The following is a 15,910-nucleotide window of genomic DNA, read 5'->3' as shown; positions in this document are numbered from 1 at the left end:
CGCAGTATCTCAAGACTCCATCCCACTCCATCACACCCACAGCAGAACAACTGCTACCTTAATTTTCTCAAGGTTGGACGACCTTAACGGTCTCTTTCATCGAGATACATGGCCAGTCATTCCAGAAGCTTAAATACATCCAAAAAAGCGCTGCTATGGTCCTGCTGAGAGCCGGGGAATACAAATATAGCTCCTCTATTCTCCAATGTCTCAAAGCCCTGATTTAAAGCTCTAACTCACCCTGAAAACTTTAACCAAAAAATCGGACTTGGGCTTCAAATCTTGGTTTGAAATGACAGTAATTTTCGGACTACAGAGCGCACTTGATTAAAAGCCTCAACAACTAAATTTTGCCAGACAAAAACTATCTGTACATAAACCAGACACTTTGTTTTGTTAGCCGCAGGTCCCTACGTTTTAACATGGGACATTTGCAAAGAAAGAGGTCACTTAGATGGATTTTCAAAAGCTTTTATTTACCTTAAACATCGGTCAATGCTTCCTCTTGTCCATCTTTTGGGGGTCCCAGACAATTACCTGTACTTGCTTATTGGCCGCACCCACCACCACGGATCCTCCTCTAAAGACCATTCATGTGTCAGGAGAAGGATTAACAGCAATTCCAACATTTCTTTTGTAATTTCTTCATTCTCAAAATAAATAAATAATACTAATAATACTAATAATAATGAAGGACACATAGTCTGTTCTCTACAGAAGCTTTAATAGTGAAGTCGGCTGTACACATTAATGGGACTGTTTCGCACTCATCTGTGTTGCAGACTTTCTCTTTTGAATTTATAATGGTTACAATAAAAAAAATATCTATGACATGGATATACAAAGCCATCATTAGTCTAGCAGAGGGTGAAGTGCGTATGTGCATCTCAGCGAGAAACGCTTGTTTGCATGTCTGCTACACTTTGCATAGCCTCCCGGGGAAAGTTAGCTCCTCTAAAAATATTTTAAATGAAAAAAAAAAAAACAACAATGGGAGGGAATTCTGATGCTTTGTAGATTCTGTTCAGTCCACTGAAGTCAAAGGTATGACTTCTTACATGTGTTTTGAGGAGGCGGTTTGTTGTCCTCAGTCGATGACGGGGTACACACAGAATGAATACACGATTCTGCAAAAAAAAAAAAAAAAAGACTGAAAATCATATGTTAGAGGTGGAAGATATGACCCCAACCCCAATTTCGATCCGCGTTGCTGTAAACCCAAATTTGAACAAACCCTAACCTTGACTTCAAATCCCAATTTCAAGCCCTAACCTGGTCTGCAACCCAAAACTTGGCCTCAGTTTATCTTGTAAAATCACAACCCTTGTTTCAAAAAAAATATAGACAGCACTTTTAAATTCTACCCAAATCCCACTATGAAACCATGATTGGACTCACGTGTGTGAAGATCCTTCAGAAGAGGCCGCAGTCTTTCAGGTTTTCTTTTATGATGATGTCTGTGACGGCATCAAACACAAACTTGACATTCTCCGTGTCGGTGGCGCAAGTCATATGTGAGTAGATTTCCTTGATGTCTCTGCGCATGTTCAGATCCAGGAACTGCACTTTGATGTAGTTCCCGGCATCCTCGTAGGTGTTGGGACCTCAGGGAGGTGACATGGAAGCAAACTATAAGTGCAGGTTATCACATGTACTCACATAGAGTCCTTAAGTAAAAGTACAGGTACTTGTGGAAAAACAAAAGACTGGTATAAGTACAATAATAAGTCAACTTTTTTATTTAAATTAGGTGAAACTGTACGGACTAAATTATACTTAAAAACAAAAGTAAAAGGCGTAGCACAGCTACCTGAAAAATCTACATATAATTCATTTTGACTTTGCCAAGGCCATACCGTCATAGTCGGGGAAGCACATGCTGAGGTGAGCCTTCTTGATCTTCTCCACGAACACGTCCTTCTTGTTCAAGAAGAGGACGATGGAGGTGGTGGCGAAGTAGCGATGGTTGCAAATGCTGTTGAACAGGTGCAGGCTCTCATGCATTCGGTTCTGTCGAGAAAATACACTGCCATGGAAATATCGCTCAATTTTAGCATTTAGTTCTATTCATTGATCATATTAGGCTCACAGGTGAGCTGGTCCCTAGCCAAGTTGACTGTTGGCAAGAGAAGTGGGGTACATTCTGTTCTGCCTATCACCCATAGGGCTTAGGGCATCCATCTCTCTTCCATCCCCGTAATGTAACCTATCGTAAAACCTTAACCCCTACTTGAAAAACTGATTGGAGTCATGGCGAGCCCAGCTGACTTTTGGAGTGCAAAGTGGGGGACCACCCTGAGTAACTCCAATGGCCAATCACAGGACAAATATGGACAAACAACAAGTCACACTCAAATTCTGACCTATAGACAAAAAGTCCAACAATGTTCATCAAATTGTTTACATATATCTTGCCGGGTGCTCTCATACAAGACACACAAGAAGAGAAAATGCTCAAAACTGGTCTGACTATCAAATCAATATAGTCAAACCAATATTTACAAGGGCAAACTGATCCTTCTGGCTGATTTGCGCCAAACTTCTGGTATGAAACAGGAGACTTCCGTTTCTTACTGGAGATATTGTGTGTGATGTATCTTGCTAAAAACAGTATCTTTATCCACACAATGTCCAAGCTCTCACCACTTCGTCATCCTCCACCAGCACCATGTCGTAGGCGCTCAAAGCAGCGATAAAGATGATGCACGTAACCCCTTCGAAGCAGTGGATCCACTTCTTCCTTTCTGACCTCTGACCGCCCACGTCGAACATCCTGCGCAGAAGCCCAGAACCCAGATCAAAAAATAGTACTTCTGACAATAAATATTTACAGTACACTGCTGTCAAATGTCCTTGCGTCCGCCATATTGGATGTGGCAGTATTGTCCTAGTATTGTGAGAAGGTTGATGTCTCCATGATAGAAGGTTCTAGTAGTTGCCTGTGTAGGTTCTAGTCCAGACAAGGTACTAGTCACAGAAAAGGTTCTCGTTCTTAGAGGATTTTCAAATCTTGAGAGAAGGTTCTAGACTTTAGAGAAGTGCCTCAACTTGAGAAATGGTACCATTCCCCAGAAAAGGTTCAAATCCTGAGAGAAGGTCCTAGTCTTGAGAGAAGGTTCTAGTACCCAGACTAATCCTGCTCAAAACAAAACAAAACAACATAGACAGTATTGTTTTGTTCTATTTTTGTGTTGAGCAAGACCAACAGCAAAAGCATAACAAAACTGGTGACCAGCTGGAGTCTTGCAGGTATCTCCATCTACCAACAGGGCAACAGCGGCTCTTCCTGGTTGGTTGTGGCGCTGTTGGTAGAGTGGGTTAAACAGTGACCAAAGAGGAGATAAGGTTGTAGTCCAGAATACAAGTACTACTCGTCCTGGGAGAGGGTTCTATACTTGGGAGGTTTTAACCGACAGAAAAGGTTTGAGTCCTTGAAGAAGATTCTACTAGTCTTCAGAGGAATGGAGAAAAAACATTTTTGTTGGTTTATGTTTGTATTATTGTTAATGTGTTGTGTAAAGTGCTTTGTCACAGCTGCAGCTGTTTGCTATAAATGAAGTTGAGTTGACAATGGTCGTTTCAAATAATTTTCTCCAGACAAGGTAATTGTCTTAAGTGAAGGTTCTAGTCTTGGGAGAAGATTCTCAACCCCAGAGAAGGTTCTAGTATTAAAAGAAAGTAGCAGTACAGAAAGTAGGTTTGAGTCCCAAGAGAAGTTTCCATCTTGAGTGAAGGTACTAGTCCAGGGCAACAATTCTAGCACCAATTTATTTTTTTGTCACCTGGGAAGGTTCTAGTCCCAAGAAAATATTTGAGTCCAGTGCAGTCTTGCGAGACTATTTATAGTTTATAGTTCCCTTTTGACATTCTCAAATGCTCCTTCCTCTCACCTGAAATTGAGATCTTTGAAGGAGAATTGGGTCTCGATGATACCGGTGGTTTTCACCCTGGATCGCAGCACGTCCTGCTCAGTGGGCACATAACCCGGTTGGATTAGTCGCTCCAAGTCATTCAGGTAGCTAAGAGATGGAGAAGGAAGCTGATTGTCTGTTTTTTTTCCTTTTAACAACTTTCATCTTAGTTTTAAGACGAGGTGTACTTACTATCCAGCCGAGTCATTGAGCTGGTACTCAGAGGCCCGGTCGAAGCTTGCTTGGATACCTGAATCCTTCCACAGGCGCAGGATTATGTCCGACAGCTCCTTAGGCATGGTGCCCTCCTCGATGGTATCCGCCAGATGCATTAGTTTCCTGGCGTCATCCTGCGAAAAAAACAAAACAACAAAAGAACGCAAGATCAACACTATGGAGCACAACCGTGGTGTGCTACTCCTTGCTTTTGTACTACCTGCTGATCTGGGTGGCCGTAGTTGATGCCGAAAGTGGTCATAGCTTTCACGATTGCCATGATAGACTGCAAGGTGTTGCTGTAGATGATTGAGATGAACTCCAGGCACTCCTCAAGAGAGTAGCCATCTTGATGGATAATTCTGCAGATTAAAAACAAAGGAGGGGCAGGAGGACAGTTCGTATCTGTCGCCCAATAAACAATTTACCAGTGACTTCATTCGGTACTCCTTTGCAATTACCCCAAGTTTATTGGAAGCATGCAAACAATATTCCTTCAAACTAAAACAGTCAACTTTTTGTCCAATTTTGGGCATGGTTCTGGAGCCTTAACTATGCATCATGTTAGGTTAAACCCAATCCAATTGTGTCCACCCAATTTTTTTCCCCCATATATTTTTCCTGAGCTTTTCTCATGTTGAATCATGAAAATAATGGTCCAACTTTCATGCAAAGCTCTGCCAACATTTCATTGAGTTGGAAATTAAGCTGGACAATTTAGCGACACCCATCTGTCTGGGATACTTTCGTCAAAATAGGAATCATTTGAGCGAATTGCTTTGGTGTATGGAGTCACAAGCCATATATTTGCTGTAAATATTTTGCTTAAAGTCAGAGTGGGCCCGATTTTCACTCAGGAATGCCCCCCTCAAAAATTAGACCCACGATTTGATGCTGAGTAACCAAAACATCTGAAAAACCTCTCACTGTGAAACAGCAACAAATTGTAACAAATTATTCTCGGGATCTCATGTCAAGGTCCACCTTATCAAATGTCTGAAGATGTTTTCTACTAGTGATGGAAAATACATTTTTCAAGATGCTTCATGAACCTGTTGTCGTATTTCTCAAATCCTCGAAATGACACCGTTGGTTTAAAGAATGCGGTTAAAGAAATGGTTAATCAACTGTTTCATGAAGCATCTTGAAGCTTCATTTTCCTATCACTAATTTCCACCATGTGGAAAAATGGAAATTCTTACTTCATCTGTTTGACAATTGTGCTTTTTCCTGATTCGCCAGCACCTACAGGAAACAAACATAGTTAGTCAGAAAGAACACAAGACAAATTGCTAAATAAAGTACTGTACAAGGGAATAATGATGAGCACATAGTATTCATATGGAGGATGCCGATGGCTCTTAATGCTTCTTATAGATCATCTAATCTGCTCTGAAGCTGATGTCAGGACAAAACCTACTGCTCGTGTCCCTGACCTACATCGTTATGATGAGCACTGATAATACAATGCAAGTGTTTAAAGTTAAAGGACTGATATATATATATATATATATATATATATATATATATATATATATATATATATAATTAACAATTTAATTATTTTTATTCATTAGTAATGGAAATGTTAATATTTTAAGGTAAAAAAATTATTTTCGGTACTTGGTGTTTTCAGCAAACGAATAATGAATGAAATGGGTTTTCCCCTCACTGAAACGCTTGAAAATAAGTGTAATAAATGTTAAGGCCAGCAGTGTTTACTCTCTTTTTGTTGTACATGTTTTAATAAGAATAATCATAATAATAATACCCAATGAATAACTTTTCAAGAGAATATTATTTTATGATGACTTTTTTGATTGATTTGATTATTCCTTTTCAATTTTACTTTTATCTTTGATGAACATTTTTGTTCACGATTTGCTGGCTATACATATTATCTAATAATAACATTGCAATATCATAGATTTCGATCATAAGCTGTCTGCTGATTTGCTGAGAAAATTGATACGGTTCACCTGTCCCACAGTGAAGCGTCTGTTCATTCCTGGCTTTTTTAAATGACTCACTCAATCATTCATCATCCTAACATGTGTCAAATACTGCAACTTGTCCCTTCAGTGCATCCAAACCGAGCGCGTGTCGACTTTACCGAGCAGCAGCAGCTTGACGGTCCTGGCATCTTTGTCGGCGTCCTCCTTTAACTTCTTCTCCAGCTCTCTTGAGCGTTTCTCTTCGGCACTCGCTCCCGCCCCCATGCTGCTGGTCCCGCCTTGGGCCCCTCTGCCAAAGCCAAAAGCCTTCAGAAGAACAACTGAGAAGCGGATGGGCCCTGTGGTCTGACTTGGCACTGGTAAACAACTTTGGGAGTATTTTTCTTCCCGACTTAGGAGAGGATTGCGGGCGTCCTCTTGACCCACCTGACGGGCAAGTCGACCAATGGGGAGCAAGGACAGGAGTGGTTGAGGGTGAAAAGTGGGAGTTGCGGAGTTGCGGCTCCGTAGGTGAACCAGACGCAGAGCCTTGAGGGGGACTTTGCTGCGCTCAGCGGAAGATCAGCATCAGCTCAAGTGCTTATCTGCTATGAGGCTGCACTCACTCGCTCACATGAGTCCATATGTGGCCAGCATAATGATAAAACTGATAGCTGGCTGCCTCACATTTCGGAAGTTCTGGGTTTGAATCCTGAAAGCCAAACACTGGCTTCAAACCCGACATGGAAGCCCTAACCTCTACCACAAACTCCAATTAATAAAAAACTAATTTCAAACCCTATACCTTGGTTTGAAATTATGATTTAAAACCCCATCCCAGCATACCATCCCAATTTTAAACCCTTATTCTGTCTTGAAGCCCTAATTTCTAACCACCAACCATGGCTTTGAACCATTCTTTGTTTTAAACCTTAACCTTCAAACATTAATCCGAAACTTTTACCTTTGATTGATACCCTACTTTGGAACCCCATACATTCTTCGAAAACTTAACCATGAGTTGAAAGTTTCATTTGAAACCCTAACCATGGCTTCCAGCCCAATTTCTGCAACCCCAACCTTTGCTTAATACCTTAATTTGGGAGCCTAACTTGAAGCCCTGACTTTCGCTCGGAACCCCGACTTTGAACTTTGAGACACTAACACAATTACCCTTGCTTTAAACCTTAATTTAAAAACCCAACCCTGGCTTTAACCAATAATATGAAAATGCTAATCAACTTGAAACCCTTGTTTAAAACCACAATGTCATTTAAAACTTTAACCCAGACTTTAATACCCTAATGTACCTAATTTGAAACCCTAACCTCTTCTTTAAACCGACCCTCATTTGAAACGTTATACCTCGCTTCAAACCCTAATTTTTAATTTTAATGCTGCAATTCAATTCACTGTGCTGCTCCTTCTGGTGTACCTGCTAACCTTGGCCACTGACAGGCAGTATAACAGACGAGTTGACACAAGAAAACCTCTGCATGTTCAACAACGTCTACGAATGGAGACTAAAATGAATACAAACTTTTATGAACACATGTGCAGTATGTTTGTATGGGAACTGTGAAGTGTCTAAAGAGCTTTATGAGTTCACCCCACAGATCTTATTGACCTTAATCTAAGGCTGGTTAAGCATCCTAATCTACTCACTTTCAATTATGTACAGCTGCATGTGTCTGCGTTTGTGTGTGTGTGCGACACACCTCACTTTCCCATGATTTTTTTGTTTTCATTTTTATTATGAAACTTGTTTGAAACCCTAACCCAAGTTTGGTACCATAATTTGAATTTGTAAATCGGTCATAAAACTTTAATTTGAAACATTAACGTTTGTCTTGAAACTTTATCCTTCTCTTAACATCACAATTTGCATCTCAAATCATAGTTTAATCATTTTTTGTCAAATATTAAACCCAAACTGTAATTTCAAACCTTATTTTTCACCACTAACTGAAACCCAAACCTTGATATGGGACCCTAATTTGAAGGGCAAATCCTAATTTCCAATCCTATCCCCCCAAAGGGCAAAAACAAGATAGGATTTCTTATTATAAAATATAGAGATTTTATTTATTAGTCAGCAACATTGATGGGGAAGAAGTTTTTTTTTTTAACAAGTCATTATAACAAGTGCGCATCCTATCAATGTCATTACTTTGCACCAATGAACCAGAGGGAAGTCAGCAAAACACAAGAAATAAGATTTCAAATATAAGTACAATCTGGACTCCAACATCCTCTTAAAAAAAGATGAGCCCATATTTATTGTTTTTTTGTTTTTTTTTTTTCCGGATATTATTTCTATATTCCCACAATGAGAAAGACATTCAACGACATCCACAGGAACAAAGTCTCTTTTTAGACAAACACTGTATACGTACACTGTACATGCCATGCACCACGGAAAGACAACCTGTCAAAATTGTTTGTGGTTGTACCTTTTCTATGAACATGCCCCCTCCCCCTATTAATGGTATACGAATGAATCAAACATGAACGAATCGTAACTCTGACATAATTCATTGTCAGTGTCGACTCAATTTGGACTTTGTGAAAACGGCAGGAATGCAGAGTTGAACTTCTGTGAACTCTTACAAATAGAAGCAAGTCATCATCAAATGACACTGTCTCCTTTTTATGAACGTATATGTGTGTGCGTGTGTGTGGGGTCAACTGTGTGCATACGTGCGCACATGTATGTGCGTGTGTGTAAGTGCTCTTGTTAAAGTGCGCTTGTGACTGTGTGCATGCGTGTGCTTGTGTGTGTGAGTGAATCCATGTTTGTGTGATTATTAGGGTGTGTACACTTTTGCATGTGTGTGTGCACTTGTGCACGTTTGTGTGTTTTTGAGAATCTGTGTGTGTCACTGCCCTTGTGTGTGCGTGTTTGAGTCTGCACTTGTGTGTGTGTGAAAGTAGGGGTGTGTGCCAATGTGTGTATCTGGGCGTGCATTTGTGTGCACGTTATAATTTGTGTGTGTGTGTGAGTGTAATCCTTTTCAGACTGCAGCACCCACCCCCTTTGGTATATATTGCATGTACCACAGATCCCACATGGACAAAAGTGTTGGGACACATGGCTGTTACAACTACAGTACAGGAAGCATTGAAATGTAGAACTTGCAGCTCTAATGCCTTCTACTCTTTTGTGCACTAAGTCATTTTTTTAAGGACTCTCCCCACAAAGTTGGATGCTTAGAATTGTCCCAAATATAAAAGGAAGATGAAAAAAATCTGCGCGAATTAACGCATAGAAAACGTTTGTCCAGCACCCCCTTTAGGAGACATCTTCCAACACTTTTGTCTTGGCGAGAGAAAGTGCTTTGTTGTCCTTTTATCCAGATGTGCTCAAGAATAGCTGCCTGCAGGAATCTACATTTTGAAGGTGAGATTCTCATGTTTGTGTTCCTAAAAGACCGATTCTCCCTCAGTATGATGATCACGCGCTGAAATACAACATTTAAATGTTAAGATAACTTAAGCGGGCGACACATTGATAATCGTCTCAAATTTTAAGCTTTCCTCAACCCTCCCTATTTCCGATCAAAGTCAGCAAGGGCCAGATTATGATGCTGGTAAAAGATAATCATGAGTGATTATCCTGTGGTGTGGGGTGTCTTATGAATGACTTTTCTCTGACAACGATTGTGGTTGACAATCACGAAAGTTAAATCTGTTGAATTATTTCCCACCACAAATCTTTACACGTGTGGTTGGATTGGAATTGTTGGTCAAGATGTGTTGGTCATCTCGAATACACCACACACGATATACAGTGCTGTGAAAAATTAGGAGAGAAATAAGATCATATCCACTCAAAGCCTCCAGTGGCTGGAATGTATCCCACCGGGTCATTTTTTGGGGCTGTCCACCAGCTAATTGGTTTTGGCCTAGCAATGATTGACGATGTAACTCGTGATAAAAACTGAAACAAATGAAGGCTCTCAAGTTCTTAATATAGCAAGCGGGGGGGGGGCTCATGCTATAGGCCAAAGTGGGTCACTGGGCAAAAAAAAAAATCAGGAAAACTGAAATGGTTAAACGCGTTATCTCCCAAATTACTACATAGTTTTTAGTCTTTGAACATGTTTTCATCAATCATCCTCAAACATGTACTGGTATATAGTATTTAAAAACAAATATCTGAATTCACTAAACAGAGCTAGTTCAGAATGGCTTGTTTTCAAACTTTGATCTAGAATGGAACTTTTGTTTTAATCATTTAAGATTCTTTTTTTTTTCTCTCTCTCATATTAAAACAGAGTGTGAATGTACAAACTTTGTATATTGTCGCTTTCCTGTGAAAAACATTTTAAAGTTTTCAAAGTTTTTTTACGTTCATGGGGTTTCCGCTTTACAGACATCCCATGAATGTGAAAATGAAAAAAAAAAAGACTAAATTGGAAATATGTGTTTTTCACAGGACAGTAACATTATGTATGTTTTATATATGTCAAAAGTCACTTACAATAAAATTAAATATACTTTTAGTCTCATTGTCCATGAATACTTAGGCCTACGATGCTACTGCATTTTAACGTTGTCAGGACGGCGTCACTTGGCGTGTTAAAGTATTTCCTATTAGGTGGTACTTGACATTAGAAAATGATTCTTTGCATCTCATTGAAGATTTCTTGGCATGCATTATTTTGCAGTGGCCTCTCAATTTTTTTTCCAGCGCTGTATACTTTATACAAGGAGTAAGAACACACAATCTGCCTTTTTCCTTTTCCATGTGGGGTCTCTCACGTTTTAAAAACCTTTACATGTGCACCAGTTGGATGATTCCGGAAAAAATTGACCAGACGTTGGAACATGAAAACAAGTCTGTGGGCATTTGCGTGGTCCTGAAAAATGCTCTTTTTGTGCCGTCTTTGAACAGCTTTCGAGAGGAGCGTTTTAGTCCAAGTTCCACTTTTCAGTTCTCGTCCATGCGTGGATGCTCCCAAAAAAAAAAAAAAAGAAAAAGAAAAAGACATCCATAACAGAATCCACGTTGTCAATAACACTAACCAGAACATTAGAATAATAACAACAGCAACCTATTCACAAAAACAAAAAAAACCCTCCTTCCTAGATAGGTACAAAGAATTACTTTTTACAACCTACAATAAATATTGTGTATTTCATCCAAGAGTTTTTGTCTTTTCTGCTGTATTGCGTCCGTTATGAGTCACTCCTCAACACTAGAGGGATAGTGTAGCATTTCGGGAGGTGTGGTAGACTCGCTGCTGGTCGTTTCCGGCTCCTCATGTCTCCGCGGGGCTCGTCTCATCGTCGCGATGCCGGCGGTTGCGCGGCTTCTTCTGCTCCTTCAACTCCTTCAGGCTCTTGGCTTTGCCATCCCCCAGACCACCGCCTCCGTCCCCCAGCTGCCAGTAGTCCTGGCAGTACTGGTTGATCAGGCCCATCTCCGGCTGGCTGAGAATAGTCAGCAGGTCTTTGTATTGGCCGGCGCTCGGCGTCCAGGCGCTGGACTGCAGCGGAGCCAACGCGAGAGAAGGCGCACCCGTTTCCACCAAGACGTTGTTAACGGTACGACTGGAGAGCACCACCAGCTGCAGCTTGACCAGTGTGTGCTTGAAGTTCTTCTCCGTGGACGTGCACTGGTAGATGCCGCTGTCTGACGGCTGCAGGGAGCGGATCAGGAGGCCCTGGTCCGTCTTCAGAATGCGGCCCTCGCAGCGAATCTGGGAAGGGAGGCGGAGGATAAATGGTGAAAATTCAATCCAACTATCTGTACTCTATTGTTTCTATAGTTATCGTTCATGAGATAGCGATTCATGACAGTGTCTCAACTGCACTCTGAGCTCACCAGTACGGCACTATTAATCATTCTATGCAGAGGATAAAGAGTATATGACTGTCAGCACTATTAGTCATAATAATTCCCCCAAAATAAGAGTAATCACCTCTTTTTTTCTGTCGCTGTTCTCTTTCTGAAGATGCCACTTGAGAGAAACATGAGGGGACCTGGCCTGGCACTCCACGAACGTGGTGCTGCCCTCCACACCATATTGAACTGTCTCCAGAGTATTCTTATTGGCTGTGAAACAAGCAATGCAGGGAGTGGCAGATATATATCATAATAAAGAAAAGTCTTATTTTCTTTACTTCTTATAAGTATGTAAGAAAATAAGTGTGTTTTTCTATGAAAATTGAGCCTTTTGTCCAAATATTTATCATGTAAATCGCAGGTCAGAGAAGGCGACCCATGCAAACTATTTTTGGTTTAATAACACATCCCGCTGGTCAAACATTTCCAACATGTTGATAATTCACTGTTTTTGACACGCATGAATGAGCAAACCATAGCTGTGCTTGAAATGGAGTCTCTATGCACGATATAGTGGATTAAATAGTGACTTCACATTTTTTTGCTTTAGAAAAGCAATATATCCAATTTGTAAATTACACTCAGGTTCAAACAATATAATACTCAATATATTACAATTCACAAAGCTGTACAATATTTATTCAGGAAGGTCCTGGCGGTGAGTCAACACATTGTAATTATGTAAATATTTTTATACTTGTAAGTTCAGAGAAGATCATCATGATTTTAGTATATACACTTTTTGTGACATTTTTGTTTGGTGGTGGCTTGTGGCTCATTAGGTTGGAAGGCATGCATGTATTGTATGTTTTTTACAAGTGTATGTGCATGTGAAAAGCTTTTTGCACACCATTGGAGTTGTAGCCTCTACACTGGCGGATGGGGTTGCCGTACTTGACATCCTGACGACGGCTGCGTCTAAAAGGATCAAAAAGAGAAAGGAATTTCGGTTAGAATTTGACTCCAGCTTGAACTGGTTGCCAGCTAATCGCAGGGCACACAAAGACGAACAACCATCCGCGCTCACACTCATACCTCGAGGCGATTTAGAGTGTTCAATAAACCTGCCTTGCATGTTTTTGGAATGTGGGAGGAAACTGGAGTACCCAGAGAAAACCCAAGTCCACACAGGAAGGCCGGAGCCAGAATTGAACCCTGCACCTCTGCACTGCGAGGCCATTGTGCAAACCAGTCGCCCACCGTGCCGCCCGCATCGCAACAAAAAAAAGTTAGTATTTTTTCAATGGTCCGCAACAAAAAGTAAGGGTCTACATAGAGGATAAAGAATATAGTAATATAAGTGCACTTCATATTATCTGTCTACATGAGTTGCTCTATTGTTTACATCATAATTTCACTTACGTTACGTATAGCACTGTGAAACCAATGTTATCCTTGAGCCTGTCTTTGGTGTTTTGCATTATTTGTTAGCATTACGCTAAAGAGACACATTCAAAGCAAAGCAAAGTCAGTGGTTGAGGTATCACGGAACATTTGCACACATTCTTCACATCTTAAACGAACGTACCTCTTCTGCGACGCAGAGTATCTGGAGCAGGATTTTCCGTCCCAGGCGCAGTATGGATCCCGAGCCAAACAGCAATCGGCGCACACCTCGCCATAAACGTCGCAGCGGTGGAGTGCCAGGTGGGTCACACCCAGCACCGACGCCACGTACAGTTGTTGCTATTGAAAGAAGAAACAACGTCCATTGAGTGACACGTGCAGCCTCACTGTCGCCTTGTGAGATGTTACTCCGACTTACGCGCTTGGATGAGATCTTCATGGTGGTGATCGGAGTGGGAACCTGTCGAAAAACAAGGAAGAAATGAAGCTTGCGCAACGCAAACAACAAATCAATGAGTAATGGTGGCGAGACTGAGGCGACAAACCTTGAAGACCTCCACCTCCTCCAAAACTAGCTCCTCAGTCTGAAGGTCGTCTCGCGGCAACACGATCACCTTCTGCACCGTCCCGCGATCTGACCAACACAAGATTCAGTCCTTGAAATTCTCATCAAACTTGAACCCCCCCCCTTAAAAATCCAATTTAAAATCTTAACTTGAAAATGAAACCCTTTGTTTTCAAACACTAATTTAAAGCCGCAACCCAGCATTGAAACCTCATTTTGAAACCTTAACATTGACTTGGAACCGTAATTTGAAATCTTAACTTTAACCCCTCATTCACCTGTGAAAATTGGTGAATCTTTAGTCATGAAAAAGGCCATTAGAATTACAAAGAGTGATTCTCGTGTTTGGGCCCTAAATAATAATAAAACATAATATAATAATAATAATAATAACAATAATAATAATGATAATGATAATAATAATAATGATAATAATAATAATGATAATGATGATAATAATAATAATAATAATAATAATAATATTAATAATGATAATAATGATAATGATAATAATAATGATAATAATAATAATGATAATGATAATAATAATAATAATAATAATAATAATAATAATAATAATAATAATAATAATAATAATAATAATGATAATAATAATAATAATGATAATAATGATAATAATGATAATAATAATAAATGTGGCTTATGTCAGTGCGTGTTCCCACCAACCTGTGCCCAGGAAGAGGACCTCGTAGCTTCCGTCGGCGGCCGTCACTTGGTCGACAGCGATGGTGGTGAACTCATAGTCCACGTTGGTCCGGACCACCAGGGGCCGCTTGTGTACCGGGTACACGGCGTTGTGCATGGTGGGGTGGTTTCTCATGAAGTTGATCACCTCATCCGGGTAATCCTTGGTGGATTTCATGTTGGGGGTGAACGTGCCTCCGGGACACTGTGTTCACAAATGACACACGTGATGATTTAAAGCAACCATATGTAATGGTTTGGCTCTCAAATAAAAAACATTCAAACTCCTTTTGATGTTATGCTGGCTTGTAATAAGCAGGAAAAACATTTGCTGCTGTTGCCGTGGTGACACTGGATCGTCAATCGCATATAATGTTGCAGGTCTAGCCTGGACACTTAAGTTAATGTTTTGCACATTAGCATCTCTTCTTTATAGTTGTGTCTTTGTGGTTTCAATTTTCCCAAGGTGGATTTACACTGCCAAATCCAAGCGATCAGTTTTGAGTTCTGAAATCAATCCATTTTGGCTGTCACAGAAAATAAATGCATAAAAAGTGAGAAAAGACTCTCCAAGCGTCAACACCAGGCAGTGACAACATGGAGGTTTACAATAATATATCAATATTCCAAATATTAAATGTTACACAGCATTTAGTTGGCCTGCCCTGGCTCTTCCTCTAATTGATGTAAAAATCCACAGGCCACTGTTGTGAATCATTTTGCTTATTTAATGATGGACACATCAGAAATTAATGAAACCATATTGAATTATTTAGGCTTTTGTTGTAGTTTAGATTTACTTTGGATGTCTTTCCTGTCAAATTAAAAAAGCCAAATTAATGTTTTTTCCTAACACAAAGGCATTATTCTCTTTGTGGGGAGTGTACGAGAACCATGTAATTAACATTTTAGAACTCAAGGGGGAGCCCCAGAGCCACGAAACAAAACTATTACCACTAGTGCAGCTTTAACATGGCACAAAGTGGACAAGTCATCCATCCATTTGAAATACGCATATTCCCATTAGGGTTGTGGGTGAACTGGAGCTAATCCCAGTTGATTTTGGGCCGGAAGTGGGGTGGACCTTGGACTGCTTGTCAGTCAGTCACACGTCACATAGACAAACATTCACACTCTCAGATTAAAGACTATATTTTTCGATTAAAGGCATAAACTAAACAAAAAAAAACGGTGGTGTCTTTGTCTGCCAATAAATTTCTTTAAGAAATCTTGCCTGAACAAAATCTTCCAAAGTCCTTTTGGTCATTTTGTGATGTGCTGACCACCGCTATGCTATCCAAATTGGATTTTATAAACAAAAGGAGGAAAATGCTCAGTTTTGGAAGTTGCGTTGACACTGTCAGACAGGTAATTACTTGAC

At 40.3% G+C, this 15,910-nt stretch overlaps 2 protein-coding genes across 3 annotated transcripts in view; both read right to left on the bottom strand.

Moving 5' to 3' along the window:
* Positions 1 to 705: 705 nt before the first annotated feature.
* gnat1 (guanine nucleotide binding protein (G protein), alpha transducing activity polypeptide 1) lies at positions 706 to 6,520 on the bottom strand. The gene is made up of 9 exons (XM_088308460.1): positions 6,241 to 6,520; positions 5,330 to 5,372; positions 4,348 to 4,489; positions 4,104 to 4,261; positions 3,891 to 4,019; positions 2,644 to 2,773; positions 1,857 to 2,010; positions 1,399 to 1,604; positions 706 to 1,127 (listed from the first exon to the last, which is right to left on the bottom strand). Exons 1-8 carry the CDS (start codon positions 6,344 to 6,346, stop codon positions 1,414 to 1,416), a joined length of 1,053 nt encoding a protein of 350 aa, XP_088164586.1. The 5' UTR covers positions 6,347 to 6,520; the 3' UTR covers positions 706 to 1,127; positions 1,399 to 1,413.
* A 1,630-nt stretch (positions 6,521 to 8,150) lies between these two features.
* sema3fa (sema domain, immunoglobulin domain (Ig), short basic domain, secreted, (semaphorin) 3Fa) overlaps positions 8,151 to 15,910 on the bottom strand; it is a 63,437-nt gene continuing 55,677 nt past the window's right edge. For both annotated transcript variants that reach the window (XM_088308457.1, XM_088308458.1), the window contains 7 exons: positions 14,512 to 14,734; positions 13,805 to 13,893; positions 13,678 to 13,719; positions 13,441 to 13,598; positions 12,763 to 12,830; positions 11,989 to 12,122; positions 8,151 to 11,766 (listed from right to left, as the gene is read on the bottom strand). In XM_088308457.1, the coding sequence (XP_088164583.1) occupies positions 11,326 to 11,766; positions 11,989 to 12,122; positions 12,763 to 12,830; positions 13,441 to 13,598; positions 13,678 to 13,719; positions 13,805 to 13,893; positions 14,512 to 14,734 (1,155 nt within the window). In that variant the 3' untranslated portion in view covers positions 8,151 to 11,325. The remainder of the gene's footprint in view (positions 11,767 to 11,988; positions 12,123 to 12,762; positions 12,831 to 13,440; positions 13,599 to 13,677; positions 13,720 to 13,804; positions 13,894 to 14,511; positions 14,735 to 15,910) is intronic.

This window comes from Idiotropiscis lumnitzeri, chromosome 11, assembly GCF_059441095.1.
Source record: "Idiotropiscis lumnitzeri isolate Australia: NSW breed Sydney's pygmy pipehorse chromosome 11, RoL_Ilum_1.0, whole genome shotgun sequence".
NCBI classification, from domain to species: Eukaryota; Metazoa; Chordata; class Actinopteri; order Syngnathiformes; family Syngnathidae; genus Idiotropiscis; species Idiotropiscis lumnitzeri.
The sequence above is the reverse complement of the archived record's forward strand: the minus strand, read 5'-3'. Positions and strand labels throughout refer to the sequence as shown.